Source organism: Garra rufa, chromosome 2 (genome assembly GCF_049309525.1).
Source record: "Garra rufa chromosome 2, GarRuf1.0, whole genome shotgun sequence".
In the NCBI taxonomy this organism is placed as follows: Eukaryota; Metazoa; Chordata; class Actinopteri; order Cypriniformes; family Cyprinidae; genus Garra; species Garra rufa.
In genome coordinates, this window is record NC_133362.1 from 17,021,315 (window position 1) to 17,043,377 (window position 22,063).

Sequence of the window (22,063 nt, forward strand, 5' to 3'; positions counted from 1 at the left end):
AAAATAATATTTACTATATTTGTGAAAAATTACTTAAAATATTTAAAATATATATCAAAAATACATTAAAAACAGTATTACTGTATTGAATTTTTTTGTGCAATTTAAAATATACATTTAAAAATATTATAAACCTGAAATATCAGCATAAAATAAACAGACAATAACAATAAACAATAATAACGTATATAATAGATACATTTTGAAATACATTTATTTGTATCATTTTAATTTCTATTTGCATAATTTAGATACATATTGGAATTTATTTGTATTTAAATCCGTTTAATTTATATTTGCATAATTTATATACACATTTCAATAGTACGTATCTGTGTTTATTAATTAATACAAATTTAATATGAATTATATACTTATTTCAAAATAATATTTGCTATATTTGTGAAAAAAAATATTAGAAACTATATCAAAAATACTGTCAAAAACAGTATTAATATTTTGAAACTTTTTTGTAATTTAAAATATACTTCTCTATTTTAATATATTTTTAAAACTGAATTTTCAGCCACCATTACTACAGTTTTTTGTCTGATCCTTCAAAAGAAAAAAACATTCTAATATGCTGATTTTGTGCTCAAGAAACATTTCTTATTATCAATGTTGAAAACAGTTGTACTGCTTAATATTTATTTACAAAATGTTTTGATTCCTATGTACAATTAAGTAAATATTCATATTATATTTCTGAGGAATTAAATCCCTAACCATAAGGATGAGCAAGTGATATTTTCCTCAGTAAACACTACTAATGATAGTGTCTTTTAAAATCTCTAGGTCACCATAGAAGTGGTGGACAGCCTGGAAGGCTCTGAGCCAGAAAAGGGAATCCGCAAAGAAACCAAGCCTGGCTGGGCGGCTCCTAACTGGAGGAACTGGTGGCAGCGTTCGTCTTCCTCGTCCTCATCCTCCGTGTCCACGCCAAAGGGACCAGACGAACAGGATTACCCCTACGAGAGCAACACGGAGGACAGCAACTTCCTCAAACCGCTCGGAGACTGGGAGCGCAGAGGGTCTGCTGGCACAGGAAGCAGATCCCAGACCGAATACGGTACGTTGCAGACGGGTGTGTGTTACAGAGTTATTGTCTTAATGAAGGGCTCTGCAAAGCATAAATATGGCTCTGCCGTGAGGTGATGGAATCTGTAATTTGCTCGTCAGATGATTTACGCTGTCACTACAACAAGGACAGAGCTTCATACGGAGTCTGTGATTGTAGATTGCTTCCTGTAAGAGACAGATTCCTGTGTGGCAGAGTCTGTCTCCGTGACAGAAAACACTCCTGAACATCAAAGCAGAAGAGAGAGAGAATCCAGAGCATCTGTTCCTCCGCTCTAATAGCTCTCCTTCTGTCTTTTTTGGTAAAGTGGAGTTAAATGAGTGAATGTGTGTTGCTGTCAGAGACTGCACTTCCTGTCAAACGCATTCTTACCCTGTCACCACTTGCCTAAACCCTTCTGCTTTGATCAATGTGTTAAGGTAATACCAATCCCAAGTTAAAAATTCTCCATATAAATTTTCCTCATGACTAACTGTTGTGGCCGTGACTCATTCCTGAGGGTTTGCCATATCTGCTCTTGATTGGTTTATTCGTTTCCATTAGCGGTGTGTGGGGAACTGTGGCTCGTGTGGGTTTCAGGCATGTTGTTGCCTGTGCGTTGGCCCGCACTCGACTGTGACCGTGTAGTTTGACGGCGCTGAAAGTAATGTTGTCTTTTTAAGACCAAAGGTCTTTGTTTTTTCTCTCATCAGGAGCAGTGGATATAGATTGTGGTTGCTTGGTTGGTTTGTGTGAGTGTGTGTATACACACAGTACTAGAAAAGTTTGGAATTATGTAATGACCAAAAGAAAATGTTAAACAAATCAAAACTTCCTTGTAATTTAGCTTTTTTAAAGTATCCACCCTTGGTTTGACTGCTTTTCTTTCATTATCCGATTGAATTAAGAAAGAAAGAAAGAAAGAAAGAAAGAAAGAAAGAAAGAAAGAAAGAAAGAAAGAAAGAAAGAAAGAAAGAAAGAAAGAAAGAAAGAAAGAAAGAAAGAAAGAAAGCATATTTAAAAATAAATAAAAAATATATAAAATACAAAAAATAAACATAAATATTTAAAAAAGGAACAATAAAATTAAAATATTATTAGAATTTTCCTACCCATAATTTCTATATTATTCAATTACTTTAATATTTTTTTAATAAAATAATATTAATAATGATAATAATAAATACAAAATAAGAATGTTAAACAAATACATTATTATTTTCAAAAATAAGCTTTGATTAACTTAATTTATAAATTAATAATTATAACAATAACAAGAATATTAATAATAGTTTTGTAAATGTTTTTTCTAGCCACAATTTCTATATTTTAGAGCATACACTTTATTATTATTATTATTATTATTATTAATAATAATAATAATAATAATAATAATAATAATAATAAAACAATAATTATACAAACTAATGTTAAACAAATGTTGTATTAAAAATTCAGCTTTGATTTACTTTAATCTAATTTTAATTCGAATTTCTAAGTTTAATTTAGAAATGATTACAATATAATATAAATAATTCTCCTAGCCACAATTTCTATATTTTAGAGCACAAACTTCTTTATTATTTTTATTTATTAAATAATAATAATAATAAATACAAAATAATAATGTCAAAAAGATACATTGTTATAATAAAAAAGCAGCTTTGATTTATTTATTTAGAAATTAATAATAATTAACAACAACAACAAAAATAATAATAATAGTTTTGTTAAGAATTTTTCTAGCCATATTTTCTGAGCACAAACTTCTTAGTTTATTACTATTATATTAATATTATATTAATAATAAATGACAACAATAATACAAATATTAATAGTTCTGTAAAGAATTTTCCTAGCCACAATTTCTATATTTGAGAGCATAAACTTCTTTATTATAATAATAATAATAACAACAACAACAACAACAACATCAGTTTTGTGAAGAAATTTGTAGCCACAATTAATATATTTTAGAGCAATACCTTTGTTATTATTATTGTTGTTATAATAATAATAAAACAAAATAATGTTAAACAAACACATTATAAAAATGTCAGCTTTGATTTACTTTGATTTTTACCTTAATTTAGAAATTAATAATAACAATAATAATAGTTTTGTAAAGAATTTTCCTAGCCACAATTTGTATATTTTAGCATATAATTCATCATTATTATTATTATTATTATTATTATTATTATTATTATTATCATCATTATTTTTATTATTGTTGTTATTATTATTATCATTAATAATATTGTTAATAATAAAGATAATAATAAGTAATAATATATATTAATAATAATAATACAAAATGGTCAAAAATAATAAATCATGTTAAACAAATACATTGGTATTAGAATTTCAGCTTTGATTTACTTAGTTTAATTTAGAAATGATTTTCAATTTCGACAGAAAATCTATAAACTTACATTGGTGTCATGCTAATCCAACAAGAACAGATGTTTTTGTGTCTAGCAGACCAATTGAAAACGCCCATTGTCAGGATATAAAACTGTATTAAAGCCTATAAAATTATGGGAATGTCAGAAAACAACATTCTAGAATTTCTAGAATACTCCACCTCAATACTTAGCAACTGTTTTGGTCGCCCCTCATCAATGAACCAGAAATGTAAGTGCAGTACAGTACTTGTATGTTATATAAAAAGCAGTTGGAAGTGGGCTTAAGTATGCAGACTTGGCTCGTTCATTCACTCACTCCCATGTGTATGAGCCAATTAGAGAGGTATGCTAATGGTATAGGCCAGCAGGCCGAGTTTGAGCGCCTCAGGTATTTGAAACATACGGTCTGAATCAGAATCTACTCAGTGGGACAAGAGTACAACACAACCTGTGCTTTAAATCATGTCATATAGCACTCAAGTGAATTCCAGTGAATGTGTAAAATACATATTTCCTCTATTATAGATTACATAGACGGGGACGGTGACTGGAGTGGTTGGTCGCCATGTAGTGTATCCTGTGGGAACGGCAACCAGAAGCGGACTAGATCATGCGGCTATGCCTGCACAGCCACAGAATCACGGACATGTGACATGCCCAGCTGCCCAGGTAAGAAAGCCCATCCACAAGCAAACTCCTGTTCCCAGAGTCTCAAGTGGCATATGCTGCCAATCTTCGAAATGAATGGTACTGAGTTAACCACTTTCTTATGTACAGGGATTGAAGATGCTTTCAAGACGGCAGCGACAGAAGTCAGTCTTCTTGCAGGCACTGAAGAGTTTAATGCAACAGAGCTCTTTGGAGTTGGTAAGTTATTTGTAATTTTGGGTTCGGTAAAAAATATTGATTTCTCGATTTTAATTGGTCAATCTTACTTTTACGAAACGATATTGTTTCTTAAATCCCAGGAATTGATTAGTCTAACCTGTTTTCAGCATTTTTGTGTATTTGAACCTTTTCCAACAATGATTGTAGGATTTTAAGATCCATTTTTTCACACCGAGGACAACTCATATGCAACTATTACAAAAGGTTCAAATGCTCATTGATGCTTCAAGAAGGAAACACGATGCATTAAGAGGGGGGTGAAACTTTTAAAATTTGAAGATTAGGGTAAATGTAACTAATTTTGTCTTCTTGGAAACATGTAAGTATCTTCTGTAGCTTCTGAAGGGTAGTACTAAATGAAAAAAAAAAATATTATTTAGGCAAAACAAGAAAAATGTACACATCTTCATTCTGTTCAAAAGTTTACACCCCCAGCTCTTAAAGCATAATTTTCCTTCTGGAGAATCAATGAGCATTTGAACCTTCTGTAATAGTTGCATATGAGTCCCTCAGTGTAAAAAGATGGATCTCAAAATCATAGTGTCATTGTTGGAAAGAGTTAAGTACACAAAAATACTGAAAAACCAAAGAATTTGTGGGCCCTGAAAGATTTTTCTGAAGAACAGCAGTTTAACTGTTCAGGCAAACAAGGGACTCATGAACAACTATCACAAAACAAACACAGATGTGGATCATCCAGGGAACATAGTATTACGAATCAAGTGTTTGTAAACTTTTGAATGGGGTCATTTTTATAAAAACTTCTTATTCAGATTGGTATTAAATAAAAAATAACATTCATTTTGTATGATCCCTCTTATTTTGGTAAAATAATTAACATTTTGCAGATTATGTAAGGTGTACATGTATGTAAACTTTTGACCTCAACTGTACAACTTGCAACTAAATGTGTTATGTTGCATTTAAGAAGACAAAATCTTTAATATATAACATTTCTTGACTGATAGTGATGTCGTTTCCTCCTCCTCAGATACAGACAGCTGTGAGCGCTGGATGAACTGCAAGAGTGAGTTCCTCAAGAAATACATGAGCAAAGTAGCCAGCGACCTTCCTAGCTGCCCCTGCTTTTACCCAACCGAGGTGGCCTATAGCACTGCAGACGTCCACGATGCCACCACAAGGCGCAACTTCCGCTGGAAGGATGCCAGCGGACCAAAGGAGAAGCTGGAGATCTACAAACCCACTGCTCGCTATTGCATCCGCTCCATGCTCACGCTGGAATCCACCACACTGGCGGCCCAGCACTGCTGCTACGATGACAGCATGAAGCTCATCACCCGAGGCAAAGGAGCTGGGACACCCAACCTCATCAGCACAGAGTTCTCCGCTGACCTGCACTACAAAGTGGACATCCTACCATGGATCATCTGCAAGGGAGACTGGAGCCGCTATAATCAGGCTCGACCTCCAAATAACGGACAGAAATGTGCAGAGAACCCTCAGGATGAGGACTACTACAAACAATTCGAGGAGGCCAGAGAATTTTGAGCTGGGAAGCTTCTAGAACAGAAGCCGAACTCATTTTGAAAACTGGCTGTGAGTTTGAACAGGACTTGCTATGAAAAACAGACAGCACAGCCAACAACAAGCACAGAAGATCTTCATATGGTTTCCCTCAGAAACTCTGGTTGGTCTTTTCACGGAAAGAATAATACCAAGTAACTCATCATGGTTCTCTTTGTATTGTTTGTCTATATTACTTGGGCTATCAGATTTTTTTATAAGGAGTAAAAGGGAAAACTAAAGGGAAGTCATATCAGGAATCACCCCACCAATGATGGGCTGACAGCGAGAGTTTTATTGCATGCTTGTATTACGCCCAACATGCATCTCCTCAGGATTCTCAGACAGATTCAAGGATATCGGATACAATATTCAGGTTTCTGTGTAAACATGCATATATTTGTCTAGTTGGATGAACAGAATTCCTATATTATGTCCTGTTGTATCACTTTTCCTTTTTGCTAAAGACAAAGAAGTCCTGCATAATCGTTGCAAAGTATTTATTGAATCATAGTTATGTGTCGATGGTAGGGGTTTGTGCATATAGATGTATGGACACATTTTGAGTGCTAAATAAATAGTCCATGTCACATTAAACATTAAATGTCACTGACTCTCAATGTGTTATGCCCCTTTCTTGTGTAATATATAGTCTCAGCCTCAGACGTCACGCCCACGGAACGTTGGCTAAACGTCTGATGCATATGGTACACTTAACTGGAAACACTTCAGGAATGTCGAAGTCGTCATCTGATTAGTTGAATTTGACCGGATTTCCAGGAGAAGCGAGTGTAGAGTTTATTTTCGGTCCGCCAGGAAACAAAGCGCAGACTGATTTACTCTGCGTTTTGCTAAAAGGTGCTTATGCAGACACCATTGTTGTTATACACATTTGCGACGTTTGCGAACAAATTACTGACTTGCTGCTTCTTCTCCCTGTTCTTCGTTATCTTTCAATGCTGGTTATTTCAATGACTGACTTGTTGCACGCCAGTCTGTTGTTGTGGGGGCATTTCCACGCACAGAAACGTGACGCTGAACGAAACGAACTGTGATTGGTTGTTTGACATGTTGCTCAAACGGTCTTATGGGCGGGCCTTGGCCAATGAAAGCTGCCATGAATTCCAGACCTTCAGCCGTCAGTGAGACTATGTAATATAAGTCTCAGGTGTCCTCGGAATGTGTCTGAAGTTTCAGCTTAAAATACCCCACAGATCATTTATCATATAATTTTAAAAATGCCCATTTTAAGTGGAAGCAGAAACACGCTGTTTTCGTGTGTACCCTTTTAAATGCAAATGAGCTGCTGCTCCCTGCCCCCTTTTCCAGAAAAGGACTGTGCTTGCAGCTCTTACCTCAGATACTCTGCTAAAAAACATCTGTTCGGTTTTGATCATCATGTCTATTGTGCTGAAATCATGCGTTTTAAACCAAATTAGTTTAAGGGCGTGTTCACACTTAATTCCGTTTATTTGGTTCATTTGGTCTGGACCAAAAAGGAAAATTATACAGTGGGTCCTGGTCCAATTAGCATTCACACTGGCATTTTTGACAGCGAACCTAAAGATACCGAACTTAAAGGCATAGTGATATGGCTGCATTCACAACCTGATTGGTCGGGTTGAATGACGCATATTTTGTGGCGGAACTCACTAAAACTTCAAACAAAAGAAAAAGGTGCGTTCGCTTTAAGTCGACTACACCTAATGCGGTCTGCTGGACTAAGTGCGCTCATTGTTGCGTTTATAGGATTTTATTTTCACCATCTGCAAACTCACAAAGACCTCATAAAAGGCACCTCCTCATTGCTCCACATTTGCCCTCTGTTCATTTTGTTTTGGAAACACCGCTTGTTCCCTTTGTGAAATCATATGGCATAGCATTCCAGCTTGTCATTATTTCCTGTTTTTGGTTCGTTTAGAAGTATTTGGTTCGTGTTGCAATCATATTTCATTCGAACCGCACCAGAGTTCGTTTGGAAGCGGACCGAGACTATTTTTAGTAGTCTTGGTCCGCTTCTTTGGTGCACACCAGGGTTGAGATGGCAGCGTTCACATTTACTAATATGAACCGCACTAAGAGAGCAATCGCACCAGAGTTTGTTTTAATCGAACCAAACAAGACAAGTGTGAACGCACCCTAAACTTCTTCTATAGGGTTGTCTGAGAACTGCAAACATTTGCAAACGGCTGTCACACGGCATGCGAGTACTAAACTAAGTTCTCTTTCATGTCTTATTGTGCTTTAACTGTCAAATACACACAAGTTAATGTTAAAAACACAAACGAGTTACAAAAACAGTCGGTTACGTCTGTGAAGATAAACAGCTGGGAAAAAAATTGCATGTTTATATTAGATCTGTGTGGCAGCAGCGTAATATACAGTAAAATCAATAAATCCACTGCTCTCTTGTCTCCTCTAGGGCTGGGACTCTAAATAGTGTTCTGTGCTCATCTGCGCAGCCAACAACAAAACAGTTAACATGCTTTGCTGGAACTTTTGTTATGGCGTTAGAACTGGCACATTGTTGACGTTTGCGAAACTAAAATGGCGGCACCATGGGCGAAAATGTACAGATTAAGAGGCGATAATAATATAAAAAGATCCCCTCACCAGCTTACTGCATTGTCCTTTTTCCTTTTCTGCACTAGGGGCCCGATTATTTCACTTAAACATAGAAAAAGTCAGATTTTCATTATATGTCACCTTTAAATTCACAGAAGATAATTTCATAGGATCTGTAGAGGTCAAAGAGTCTTTCACCTTCTATCACAGTCAAATAAGATCCGTCCGCAGATATTAAACACTAAGCCATTCCACAAGACTCCTATTAGCTCCATCCAGAAACAGGCCTAAGCTCTGCTTTTGATGTCTAATGCAAAATACTCTTCCCTCCCCTTTAAACAGGGCTCAAATTCTTTTTTACAAGCTTGCTCATATTCTCAAATTCCTCAGTAATTTCTCTGACTATGATCATGCAATCACATGAATAGAGGGCTGCATTCTTAGAGCCAGTGCTGAAACCTCAGAACATCCCTTTCAGATATCAATGATGTTTTTATTGTTTTCTTCTGGACCAATCTTCTGACCTGCGCAGTGACATAATGCTGAAGACTGACACTGAAGAAAAAAAACTGTTGTATAAAGTCATTATTTTTGTTTTCTTTGCACATAAAAAGATTCTCGTAGCTTCATAACATTACGGTTGAACCACTGATTTCACATGGACTATTTCATTGATGTCCTTACTACCTTTCTTGGCCTTGAATGTGTCAGTTAAGTTGCTGCCTATGCAGAGTCAGAAAGCTCTCGGATTTCATCAAAAATATCTTAATTTGTGTCTTACGGGATTGGAACGACAACTTGGTGCTTGGCAAGTATGGTTGAATTTTGATGCATGTTCACAGTGAGTCAAATGATTGTACATAAAAGCCTTAACACATCAAACTTGATCACAGCAGCCCACAGCAGGTGACATCGAGCACAACAGAGTCATGAGCTCCAGAAGACGTCGGGTTTAAAGAACCTCTGCTGTTAGTATCAAGTGAACTCTCATGGTCTTCTCCCATCTCACCTTCATAAAAGCACTTTGGAGTGAAGGCTAAGCTTACAGCATGGAGTGGGATAAGCAGCAGTGATCTTTATTGAATCAGACCGTCTGCTTCAGAGGCCCCTCGACATCAAAGCCAACAGACTGTTTTATTTTAAAACATCAGGCCTGTGTTAAAGCGGTGGCAGATCCTGCCCCATACCAACTCTATCTCTCACTCTCACACACAATCCACATGTCCTCAGTGAAGTTACACCAATTCTATTTACAGCTCCTCTGTGCTTCTGACTTCCTAACGGCTGTGGATAATAACAGACTTCTGCCTTCACAGGTGCTATACACTGGGTAAAGTTTCAATATCAGGATTTACTACTAAGCTTACAAATTTTAGATGTCATTTTAGACTCTTAAAGGGGACATTGCATACCAATTTTCCACAAATTGGTATGATTCTTTAGGGTCTTGATGAAATGTTTTACCTTGTCAAAAACAGCTCTGTTCATGGCGATCCGTTTCGAGGTCTTTTTAAATGATAATGAGCTACTGCTTACTCCACTCCTCTCTTCTGATTTTTGTGTATTTGGTGGTGCATTATCATCAAAAACAAAACTAATTCACTGTGGTTCTGATGGCGGGTGAAAATGAAAACTCTTAAGTTCACTTTTACATCCAAGTACAAAACACCTGCTTTGCTTACAAGACATTTTTGACACTACAGCTAAAATTAGAAAATAGTGGACAACGTACAACTGGCTTAAGGTGGAAGTATGCAAATATGGGACAGTCTGTCAGCGGTCATGGGCGGGGCCTGAGCAGTACGACGTCATACTGCTATATAGTTGACTTTAGTGTGCAACAGTAATGACTAGATCATTTTGCAATTGCAAAGAACAACAAAACACTTCAAGGCCTAAATTTTGAAATGCTCTACAAGATATTAAAATTAGTCTATTACACTACCAGTCAAAAGTTTTGGAATAGTAAGATTTTGAATGGTTTTTTTTGTTTGTTTTTTTAAAGAAAACTCTTCTGCTCACCAAGCCTGCATTTATTTGATCCAAAGTACGGGAAAAACAGTATCATTTTGAATATTTTCACAATTTAAAATAACTGTTTTCTATTTGAAAATATTTTAAAATGTAATTTATTCCTGTGATCAAAGCTAAATTATTTCAGCATCATTACTCCAGTCTTCAGTGTCACATGATCCTTCAGAAATCATTCTAATATGCTGATTTTCTATTCAAGAAACATGTTTTATTATTATTATCATCAATATTTAAAACAGTTGAGTACATTTTTTAATGTTCTTTGATGGATAGAAAGATCTAAAGATCAGCATTTATCTGAAATAAAAAGCTTTTGTAACATTATATACTGTACTATTCAAAAACTTTTTTTTTTGAGAAAAAAAAACTAAAATTAATACTTTTATTTAGCAATGATGCTTTAAATTGATCAAATATGATGATAAAGACATTTATAATGTTACAAAAAATCTAAAAAAAAAAAAATAATAATAATAAAAAATAATAAATAAATAAATAAAACGATTCATCAAAGAAACCTGAAAAAAATCTACTCTGCTGTTTTCAAAATAATAATAATGATAATAATAGTAATGATAATAAATGTGTGTTTTTTTTGTGGAGCAGCAAATCAGAATATTAGAATGATTTCTGAAGGATCATGTGACTGGAGTAATGATGCTAAAAATTCAGCTTTGAAATCACAGGAATTACATTTTAAAATGTATTCAAATAGAAAACAGTTATTTTAAATAGTAAAAATATTTCAGAATTGTACTGTTTTTGCTGTACTTTGGATCAAATAAATGCAGGCTTGGTGAGCAGAAGAGACTTCTTTAAAAATATATAAAAAAAAATCTTACTGTCCAAAAAAATTTGACTGAACTAGTTCAGAAACTAGTTTTCAATAAAATGGCCAGAACTGTTAACACCTCACTAAAGTGGAAAATTGTAAATAGAGATGATAGAAAATAGAGTTATTGTATGGTTTCTCTTATATTTTTATTTGAAATACTTTGTTTATGTGTCAGCATCATTTTCGAAGCTTGAAAACCAAAAGTAATGGTTAGATCATTCTACAACTGCGAAGTAGTAGTAAAAACACTAAAAAGCTCATGCCCAAAACATTTCGCAATGATGCAGAACCACTATTTGGCTTTTATATCAGAAATCCCACAGTGCAGCTGACCACCCTCTTCTCATATTGTTCGGCCTCCTCTGGTGAGAGGTGTAGAGTGGTGGTTTTAAGCGAGGCTGTTTTTAGAGCAAATCCAATTCGCTTTTGCACTCTTTCTCCCAGCGCTGGCACTTTATGGGTGGTGTAGCACATTTCAGGAAGTGTCTGGCCCGCAATGCCGCAAGGGCCGCGGCTGCTTGGCGGGCTTAATTAGAAGGCAGCCTGTGCTGCGTGGAACCTGGAATAGCTGACCTGGACTGCCAGGTCGCTGTTTGGCGAGGACTAGCTCGAATGCCTGGGCTCACAGGGAGAGTGCTGCAGGGAATGGCGAATTACCTGGCCCGATGCCTGACCTACAGACGGCTTGTTGGCACAGGGTGCGCAAAAACTGGGGGAGGGCTTGGGAATGAGGGGCACACAGCTGAACAAACAGGTCAAGTAACTGACAAACACCTCAAAGGGCTCTGGGGCTCAGATTAACCCTTGCAAGGGGGTTTGTCCATATAAGAACGGCTGAAAATGCACACATGACCTTATGACCTTAGCCGTGACCTTAGCCTTTCACCTCACAAGTGTACAGCATTGCAGTTAACAGGATAAGAATATGAAAAAAAAAAAAGTATTTTTTATAGCTTTGGGGTATCTGTTAAAAAAAATGCTAAATTTAAACCTTTAAATCTAGACCTGTGCTGTCAAGTAAGTAGTCAGTAAACATTACCTTAACACATTTAATCAGATACATCAATATTTGTTGAGAATAATGCTTAAATAGAAAATACATTATGACAAATGAAAGTTATGAAAAGACAAAAACGTTGCTTTTGAAATCAATATATTATTAGATGGTACCTAATGTATCCACTGGCGTTCTTATTATTATTATTCTACTTGCGGGAAAGTTGAAATTTGGAAAACTGGTAGAGGACATCCTCAACAATAACCACCACAAGTTTGGAGTATCTTACTCAAATTCTCTAGTGCCACCACTTGTCCAAATTTTCACTCATGTTTTTGCTAGAAGGAAAATAAATTTTTCCACTGAATCCTTGGCTCATGCCAAGTCGACACACCGAATTATAAAATCGTAAGGTCATTTTTATTTTTACTGTTTTTAATAGTTAAAAAAAACTACTTTTTCGAACTCGTCCTAGATGGTTTGTCTGATTTTCACAAAATTTGGCTCAGATCATCGTCAGACCATGTTGGCAAAAAGTTAGGGAATTCAAGTTGATTGAATTCATTCAATTAGTCAAACCGTTCTTAAATTACGTGTGAATGAATTGGATGAAGAACATGCAAAAATAATAATAATGTTAAAAACTTTGAGCTTCTCCTAGACCGTTGGTTCGATTTTCACCAAATTTGGCTCAGATGGTCTTCGAACCATGTTGGCAAAAGGTTATGGATTTTGTGTCAAAATATGAAATGGTTCATCTGATGCTGTTTCTTCTCTGCAAAGCTTTCACATATTCATACCAAACTTTGTATGTGCCATTTTCACCTCACATTTGGTAACAGAAGGATAAACCATTCATTAACTATTAATGAATACAATTTTAATAACTTTTGATTGCATTAATCTATTGTAATTAAACTGGTCTCAAACTATTCCTTGGGTCATGGCAACAACATACATACCAATTATGCCATAGTTGGCCGAATTTCCTACCCGCCATTTTGATTTATGTTAAAAATCTACTTTTTCAAAACTCCTTCATGACCGTTCGTCCGATTTTCACCAAAACCAAGTCAGATTATCTTCAGACTGTGCTGACACAAATTTATGGATTTTGTGTCGATAGACGAAACCATTTTTGTATAGCAATGCAACAAATTTGAGCCATGATGCCAAAATGACTCTAAGGCTTTATCTCTATAAAGCTTTGACATTGACACCAAAGTTTCTGTCACCTCACACTAAACACACAACATCGTTTTGATAACTATTTACTTCCACTATGGCAGCCCAAAGAACAGCTCACGGGAAAGATATGAAATTTGGCAAACTGATAGAGGACAGTCTGGAGTTTGGAGTTTCTAACTAAAACTCTCTAGCGCCACCACTTGTCCAAAGTTTCATTCATGCTTATGCTAATAACTTTTAAACCATAAGATTTGTCATGTTTTCATTTTTCCTCTTGGCTCATGCATAGTCGAATGGACACCGAAATTCAAAAAATTGTCTCCATTTTTAATAGTTCGAAAAAACTACTTTTTCAAACTTGCAAAAAGTAAGAGAATTCAAATTGATTAGTCAAACCATTCTCGCGTGAACAAATTTGACGAAGAGCACGCAAAAATGGATGTGAGGCTATATCTGTATCTCAGTGGTTAGGAGATTTGAAAAATGGATATTTCTGCTTATAACTTCTGAACGGTTTGACCAAAAATCACAAAAAAATAGTACCCAATACCATACCCAATTTCCCCATATTAGCAATTTTATTTGAACGGTATAATGAAATTTCACAAAAATGCTAATAATACAAGTTTATTAGCCTATGGTAATAGATTCCTTGGATCGTGCCGAGAACATTGATACCAATTATGCCAAAATTAGCCGAACGTCCTGTCTGCCATTTTGCTTTATGTTGAAAACCTACTTTTTCAAACTCTTTCTAGACCGTTACACTGGGGAAAAAAAACTGTTGTGAAACATTTGCACTCAGAATTTGCCAGTAAATTACTAGTAAAGTAAGTTAAGTACATTTATTTGTTTATATAGCCTCCCAAAGTTCACATTAATGAATGTTTTATTAAATGTAATATTTTATTACTCTTTATCCATTTGTGTCCATAGATTTTTATTGCAATACATATCTTTATCTTTTTTTTTTTCTTTTTTTTTTTTGCACAGAGACCGAAATCTTCACTTCAGTAAATGCCAAACTTTTTATTCTTTTATATATTCTGATGGATTTTACAGATGGGTTTGTTCATATATAATTTTTTTGGATTTAGTTAACTTGACATGAGAAAAAATTTATGTAGTTGTAGGCAGTATTTTCTGATTTAAGGAGTGATTAAAAAAAGTAAAAACTTTTTAATATGTCAATGAAGCAAGCATTTTGAACATGGCTTTATCCAATGTTATCCAATGTTAAGATTATAAATATATGCAAATTAGTGCATATTTAATTAGACAATGTATCACTTGCTTCAGAAAAATTCAGAAACCTTATAATGCAACAAAAAAAAAAAAAACAATTGGGGAAAGTAAATGGTTAATTTTACCCTATATTTCCCTGTAATGTATTGTGTCTTGCTTTAACAATGATATGAAAATAAAACTAAATATAGCTGCAGCAATTAAGAGGCCAAGCACAACAGCGGCAAAATGAAGACCAACAGCAATGAGTAATTAAAGCCATTTTAGGATGATTTTTAGCCAAAATGGCTGAAAAATTATAAATAAAACCTGTGGTAATATTATTTAATGGGTTATCACTTTTGACCAATAGGATGCTTACTTTAAAATAAGACATTGTTTCATGATCAACCACTGACAAAATACTGAACTACTGCATGGAGGAAAGTTATGCCAAGTTCCCTTTACTACTTTTCTATACCGACAGGGTGTCTGCGTGCTATTTCCAGCACAGAATGTCCTTGTGTGACATGAGCAGGGGAAGACGACCTGTGAGGCTCCGTGTACGTGACTGTGTCTCTGTACACACACTTCAGATACGGTACAATAATAAAGAGTTTTTGGTGGCGGTGAGCAGTAGCTACCTATTGTGTGTGCAGAAAGACACAGGCCACATGGCAGCGATTCAGTCTGACAGGAGACCTCAGCACGTGTGGACAGCAGGCCGATCGGGGCCATGGCCGCACGCTTTGATCTTCGCTCGCATTGCCGTCTGTTTTGCGTTTTAGGTCTCGCTGAGAGCGAGGCATTGGATACACCTTGAATGTCGAGGGGCACTCACTTCTGTGCCCTGCCACCTCTTAAAGACCAAGTATCTCTTTTCAAAGCTGAAGGGGCCCTCCGCAACCCCACTGCCACAACCTCACAAATAACATTACGCCGTGCACGGCATAAAAGTGCCACTGAACTGGAGGATTGAAATGGAAAGTGACACAGGGAATATGCTTGTGTTAAGTGTTCAAGGTGAACTGTATGATTTTGTAATGTGCTTGTGCTCGAGCAACAGGGGGAGGACGTCTTCAAGAACAGAACGAAAATGTAGACATTTTCTTTTGTACACTTTCGCAATTAACTCCATCTACCTTTAAGTTCTTGAGTGACATTACATTACTTTTTTTTTATCAGATTAACTATCAAAATGCTCTCATAAGAGAGTATAATTTCTGTTTTAAAGACTACATATACAACTCACCGTTTACAAATTAATACATCTATTAAATCTTCCTTGAAAAGAAAATGCAGCCGCTTTGTTTCCAGTTAATTTAAGGAAGAAAATCAAAAATGTGCAAAATATTTCTAAATGTGTGTATTATACATTTTACACAATGTGTGTGCTACTTGGTCTGTTTTTCACCCACAATATGAAACCCTATTGTAATTGCTAGAATGGCCAAGGATCAGCAATCACCACATAAAACCGACCAGACAGACCAAACCGTAAGTCGTAGAGACTTGAGAGGGATGGTAGTACTCACACCATCTACAACGTCACCAAGGCTCACCTCAATTGGCCTCACGGCGGCGCTACAGCGATCAAAAGTATGAAATCGGTCATAACTCCTAACCATTTAGTCGCAGGCTCAAGTGTCTTATGTCATTGGAATCCTTGGCTCCTCGATAAAATGCACACCTCGCATTTTGCATTTTTGGAAAAACCTACTTTTGCGAGCTAGTCCTAGGTTTTTTGCCTGATCAGAACCAAACCAGTGCAGGAAAATTCTCTGGAGAGTAAATATAATGATACAAAAAAGTAAAACTTTTGAACGGAACGAGATATCTTGAGATATCTCTGTCAAACTCAAACGTGTATGTAAGAGCTGAATCTGAGGTCACGTCAAAAGGGAGGAGATATCTCATTTTTTTAAAGGGTGTAATCGATCGTATATTGCACATTTTTACACACACCCATGATACTGTATCATATGACAGACCTCCTTGTTAGAACTTAGAACTGCCTCTAGAACCATTGCTGTCAATCAAACCATTAGTTAAATGATTGAGAAGATGCGAAAAACCTACTTTTGCGAACTAGTCCTAGGTTTTTTGCTCAATCTGAAAAAAAACAACACAAAACACTACAGTACAATTCTCTGGACTGTAGATCAATAATTATTCAATTCTCATATTACCCTCTGGGAAGCCATAACTGGTTGTTTAGAAAAGGGGCCTGTCCATATAATACAAAAGCCTATAAAGCCTAAAGGAAAACTAAAAACTTCACGACACATTTTGAGCACATGCGACAGGATTCTAAACAAGCATGCAAGTTTTAGGGAGATTGGACCACAGCTGGCACTATAACAGTCAAAAACGTTAAATAACATCATAAATATTTCTGTGGTACATTACCTGGATTTGCCAAAAAAAATGTTATTCATTGATTTAGGTGGTTGAAGGCTTGTTAAATCGTATGTAATGTCTTTTTCCATATGTGCTTTAAAGTCCTAAAAGTGCTTGAATCCCTGTAATCGCTGCTTGCATCTGTATTTTTATTTGTGTTTTTAATAACATTCTAATTATTCTCAATGAGATGTAATATGAGTTAAATGAAAAACACTTCTAGATACTACTGAATACTACGACAAAAACAGATCTTTACTTTCAAAAGGTGCCATTCTGAAAAAAAGCACATTAAATACACATTTCTTTCACACACTGCTAATAGAGGTTTGTAAAGCTTTCAGCCATTCCTAAATGTGTCAGAGAGCAAGCGCAGTACATCATACAGTTCTCACTTTTACCGCAGGGGACGCGGGTGCGGGAAATTACTGGTAACTGACAGTGTTTACGGTGAGTCAAATAGTGCGTTGGCGATTTGAAGAGATTTTGCTGTACAGTTTAGACAGAAATGTTAATATATATATATATATATATATATATATATAATATATATATATATATATATATATATATATATATATAAGGGGTGGGCATAGATAAAAAAATTTAATCTAGATTAAATCTTGGAATTAATCTAGATTAATCTAGATTAAAATGGCTAATTTGAATTCTGCTGAAGGCATTCAGAATATGCGTGCTACCCAAATAATGACTAAAAGTAAGTCTTCGAGAACGGGCCAGGTGGCGCATTAGATCAGGGCCCATCTCCTGTTTCCAAAATGCATCACAAACTGCTTGACAATTGCATTTACAACATAAGTACCTATACAAACTTGTGTAACCAAGTACTTCTGCGCAAAAGGCTGCACGACGTACGCGTTGCCGTTAAATACACAGACGCGCACGGGAAAGAATAGCCTATCTGCGTGCATAGTCTTCGATTAAACTGCGTTGCTTTTAGAAGCGTCAATTCAGTTGTTGCATATATGTCTTTATTTCGGGATTATCAAAGTAAATTATAACTCAAACTTGAGATTTTACTGGGGCACAGCAGATTTTCACTGGGGCGCGTGCCCCAGTAAAAAGGGTCTAGCAACGCACGCACCTGCCCTGAAGCGGCTACATAACTGCATCCATGTTTGCACGTCTCATTTGATGTGGTAATTTCACAGAAGTTGGAGACTCGTTCTCGCCCCCTACAGTGCAATTCAACTAGATATACGTCATCCGCGCTAAAATATCAAGGTGAAAGTCATCATATCTTGCGTAGTTTAGACCCAGCTCCCAACCCAACTTTGAGAATAGATTAACGGCGATATTTTTTTTATCGCCCGATAAGAGTCTCACGTTAACGCAGCACGTTAACGCCGATAACGGCCCACCACTAACATATATATATATATATATATAAAACAGTAAGTCAGTCGTCAACTTGAGCACTGAGTACGTGTACGTGTTATTTATCCCCGTGGATTTGACTAAACACTGTCAGAGGAAAGAATGAAGCAATCTCCGCCTTGTATCATGAATTACCACACAGAGGTACGCAATAATGTAGGAATGATGTTTTCTCTTGTCTTTGATATAGACAAGGCTGGCTGGTTGGCTGCTTTTAGCTGGTCAACCAGCCTGGTTTTAGCTGGTCATAGCTGGTCGGCAGGCTGGTTTTAGAGGGGTTTTGGCCACCTTTCCAGCCTGGTCAGGCTGGTCTTAGCTGGTCAGGCTGGAAAACCACCAGCTAAAACCAGCCTGGCAAGGCTGGGAGACCAGCTTAAACCAGCTACTTCCAGCTTAAACCAGCTAATACCAGCCAACCAGCCTAGGCTGGTTTTAGCTGGTTTTATCGCTATTAAATTTGAAAAACATTAATTACATCTATCTTGCCAAGTTTTGTATACAAATTTACCCTTACAGTAAATGCCAAAGTCTCAAAGACTTGATGTAAGCATGGCCACAACTCACCTTGCATTAACTCATCGACGCTATCTTGTGCACCTAGCCAATTAAGCAAACTGATTTACCTCATTCTACGAAAGTGTTGTAAAAGATGCAAATGTTGTACCAAACTCTATAAAGAGAAAAATTATTGTCATATTGGAAACAACACAAAGGACTGTCTGTCAACTAAAAAAAATCATCACTCATAAAGGTGGTGAAAACAAACAAACGTCAACGTGGCACTGACCACAAACACAATGGAGTGACTATAAATCCACAGACACCCCGTAGGACAAATTTCAGGACAACATATGGGACAGCCACAAGATTGTTGCTTATGGATCTTAAAGGAAAGCGCTATTAACCCAAACCTTCCAAACACATACTGGCTAAAAAGCACCATCAATCTGCGATTTGACATCAAACTAACATTCATTTCTCTAGATTCTCTGGAGAGCTGCTATTTTCACCTCTGGGTTATTGTCGAGTGTGTAATTTATTTCTAGACTGTAAATCTTTGGCAGCCCACAGTTAAGATTATAAGATATGTGGGGGAGTAGAAAAGGCAGGGGAAGACAAGGATAGAAATTCTGCTGTCTGTTAGGGCCTCAAAAACGATATGATGCTACAAATAGAGCAATGTTTTTGTCTGGAATACAAGAGCTCATGAGACATGGAGACTAAATAAAAAAGTGAAAACCCTCCAGATAAAGACAAAACAACAAACTGTAGACAATAAATTTCAACATGGCCAAAGAATAAATGACACGCTTTTAAACACAGGAACCATTCAAATGGGTCAGCATCCAAACCACACAGTTAATGGAAAGCAGAGCAAGTCCACTTCTAATGCCAAAAACAGTGTGAATGCAAAGTTAATTTACTTTTAGTGCACTTAAAAGGAATTGTAAAAGAACCACAGTTTCCTACCTGTGTTGATGTAGTTCTTATTCAAACAGGAAGTTTGGGCGGGACATACAGAGGTACTAGCACAGGAAGCATTCAAATGGTTCAGCATCCAAACCACACAGTTAATGGAAAGTGGTACAAGAAATCTGAATCCACTTCTAATGTCAGGAACAGTGTGGATGCACAAATGATTCAGTTTTTTTCCACTCAGTTAATTTTTCTAGTGCTGTTACACAGCATTGTAAAGTAACCAGTTTCTTACCTGTGTTGATTTAGTTCCTATTGAAACAGGAAGTTTGGGCAGGGCATAGCGGTACTAACAAATAGGGTTTAGTTACATCACAGTCATGGATTGTGATTTGCTACTCTGGAGAAGGTGGTGGTGAAGGGAGGGACATTGTCATTTTAGAGACATTTGATTGGACAAAAATCTGTAGTGCAGGATGAATCATCTATAATTTTGACCTGTTTTCCCACAGTTTTTATTTATTTTAGTAAAAGTTGTTCAGGTCCCACAAATTCTGTTTTTTTTTTTAGCCTTTTTGTGTATTTGAACCCTTTCCAACAATGACTGTATGATTTTGAGATCCATCTTTTCACACTGAGGACAGGTGAGGGAATCATATGCAACTATTAAAGGTTCAAACACTCACTGATGCTCCAGAAAGAAAAACTTCAGTTATTTTGTCTTCGGGGAAACGTGTATGTGTCTTCTGTAGCTTCTGAAGTGTAGTACTAAATGAATATATATATATATATATATATATATATATATATATATATATATATATATATATATATAGGCAAAATAATAAAAATATATACATCTTCATTCTGTTCAAAAGTTTACACCCTTGGCTCTTGATTTTCCTTCTGGAGCATCAGTGAGCATTTAACCTTCTGTAATAGTTGCACCGTTGTCCCTCAGTCGTTCTCAGTGTGAAAAGATGGATCTCAAAATCATACAGTCATTGTTGGAAAGGGTTCAAATACACAAAAATGCTGAAAAAACACTTAATTCATGGGACCTGAAGGATTTTTTTTCTGAAGAACAGGGTCAGTTTAACTGTTCAGGACAAAAAAAGGACTCATGAACAACTATCACTAAACAAAAAAACTGCTGTGAATCATTCCGTTAACACAGTATTAGGAATCAAGTGTATGTAAACTTTTGAACAGGGTCATTTTTACAAATTCAACTATTATCTTCTCTTATGGGCTATACGTAAACGTCTTTTATGTGAAATATTCAGGTCAGTACTAAATAAAAAAAAAAAAAATAACATGCATTTTGTATAATCCCTCTTATTTTGGTAAAATAATTAACATTTTGCAGAGGTGTATGTAAACTTTTGACTTCAACTGTATATAGTAAGTCAAAACAGATAAAGAGGCAGTCAATGAATGAATAAATCAAACAGCACTTACAACTGCACACAATTTCTCAGTTTTATTGAGCATTACAATAGCAAGAGGTTAGTACAATCTGCTGTTGGAAACGTTTACAGACATTTCATAATAAATGCAGGGTCATGTAAAACTAAAATAAGCATATATATCTTACATTTTTATAGTACTGCAAGAGTTTTAACTAAAGAAAAAATCTAAACTGCACAACTGCAGAAAAAACCCTCATCAATGTAATAACCTTCAACATAGTTGATTCAGTGTAATTTATAAATACATTTTTAGAGATCCTCTTGTTTTTCTGCCATTATAAAATACAGACCTAAAATATATTTTGCATTTTCAAAGATGGACTAACAGTCATTTTTTTAGCTTGCTTTTTTGGGGGTCTCATCTCCTGAGCACTAGCAGGCATTAGAAAACACACAAAGCTGTTCACCTGTTAATACAGCTCAACCACAGAAGTGCACGATGCAGCTTTCAAACAAGGTCAAGTAAACTCACAGTACGCAAAAGAAATGCATACTTGGATTACACAACATGCGCCATGTTCTTAGTACACTCACGAGCAGTGCAGTTAGTCAAAGTAGTGCACTTATTTAGTAAGACGCTGGGCAAAAGTGCGTGTGCATCTAGTCTCATCAAAAGATCTTTCTGAGATCCTACTGCCATCAACTTTTTAACAGTGC

General features: G+C 35.9%; 2 protein-coding genes across 2 annotated transcripts in view; one reads left to right on the forward strand and one right to left on the reverse strand.

The window, feature by feature from the left end:
* Positions 1 to 792: 792 nt before the first annotated feature.
* ism1 (isthmin 1) lies at positions 793 to 6,497 on the forward strand (the record flags this gene model as incomplete). The annotated part of the gene is given in 4 exon segments (XM_073834919.1): positions 793 to 1,069; positions 3,991 to 4,134; positions 4,243 to 4,332; positions 5,345 to 6,497. Coding segments are annotated over 4 exon segments (1,029 nt in total), but the record flags the coding sequence as incomplete, so codon positions are not given.
* A 2,832-nt stretch (positions 6,498 to 9,329) lies between these two features.
* tasp1 (taspase, threonine aspartase, 1) overlaps positions 9,330 to 22,063 on the reverse strand; it is a 45,663-nt gene continuing 32,929 nt past the window's right edge. Inside the window, exon 13 of the mRNA XM_073834603.1 lies at positions 9,330 to 9,464. Coding sequence (XP_073690704.1) covers positions 9,330 to 9,464 — 135 coding nt within the window. The remainder of the gene's footprint in view (positions 9,465 to 22,063) is intronic.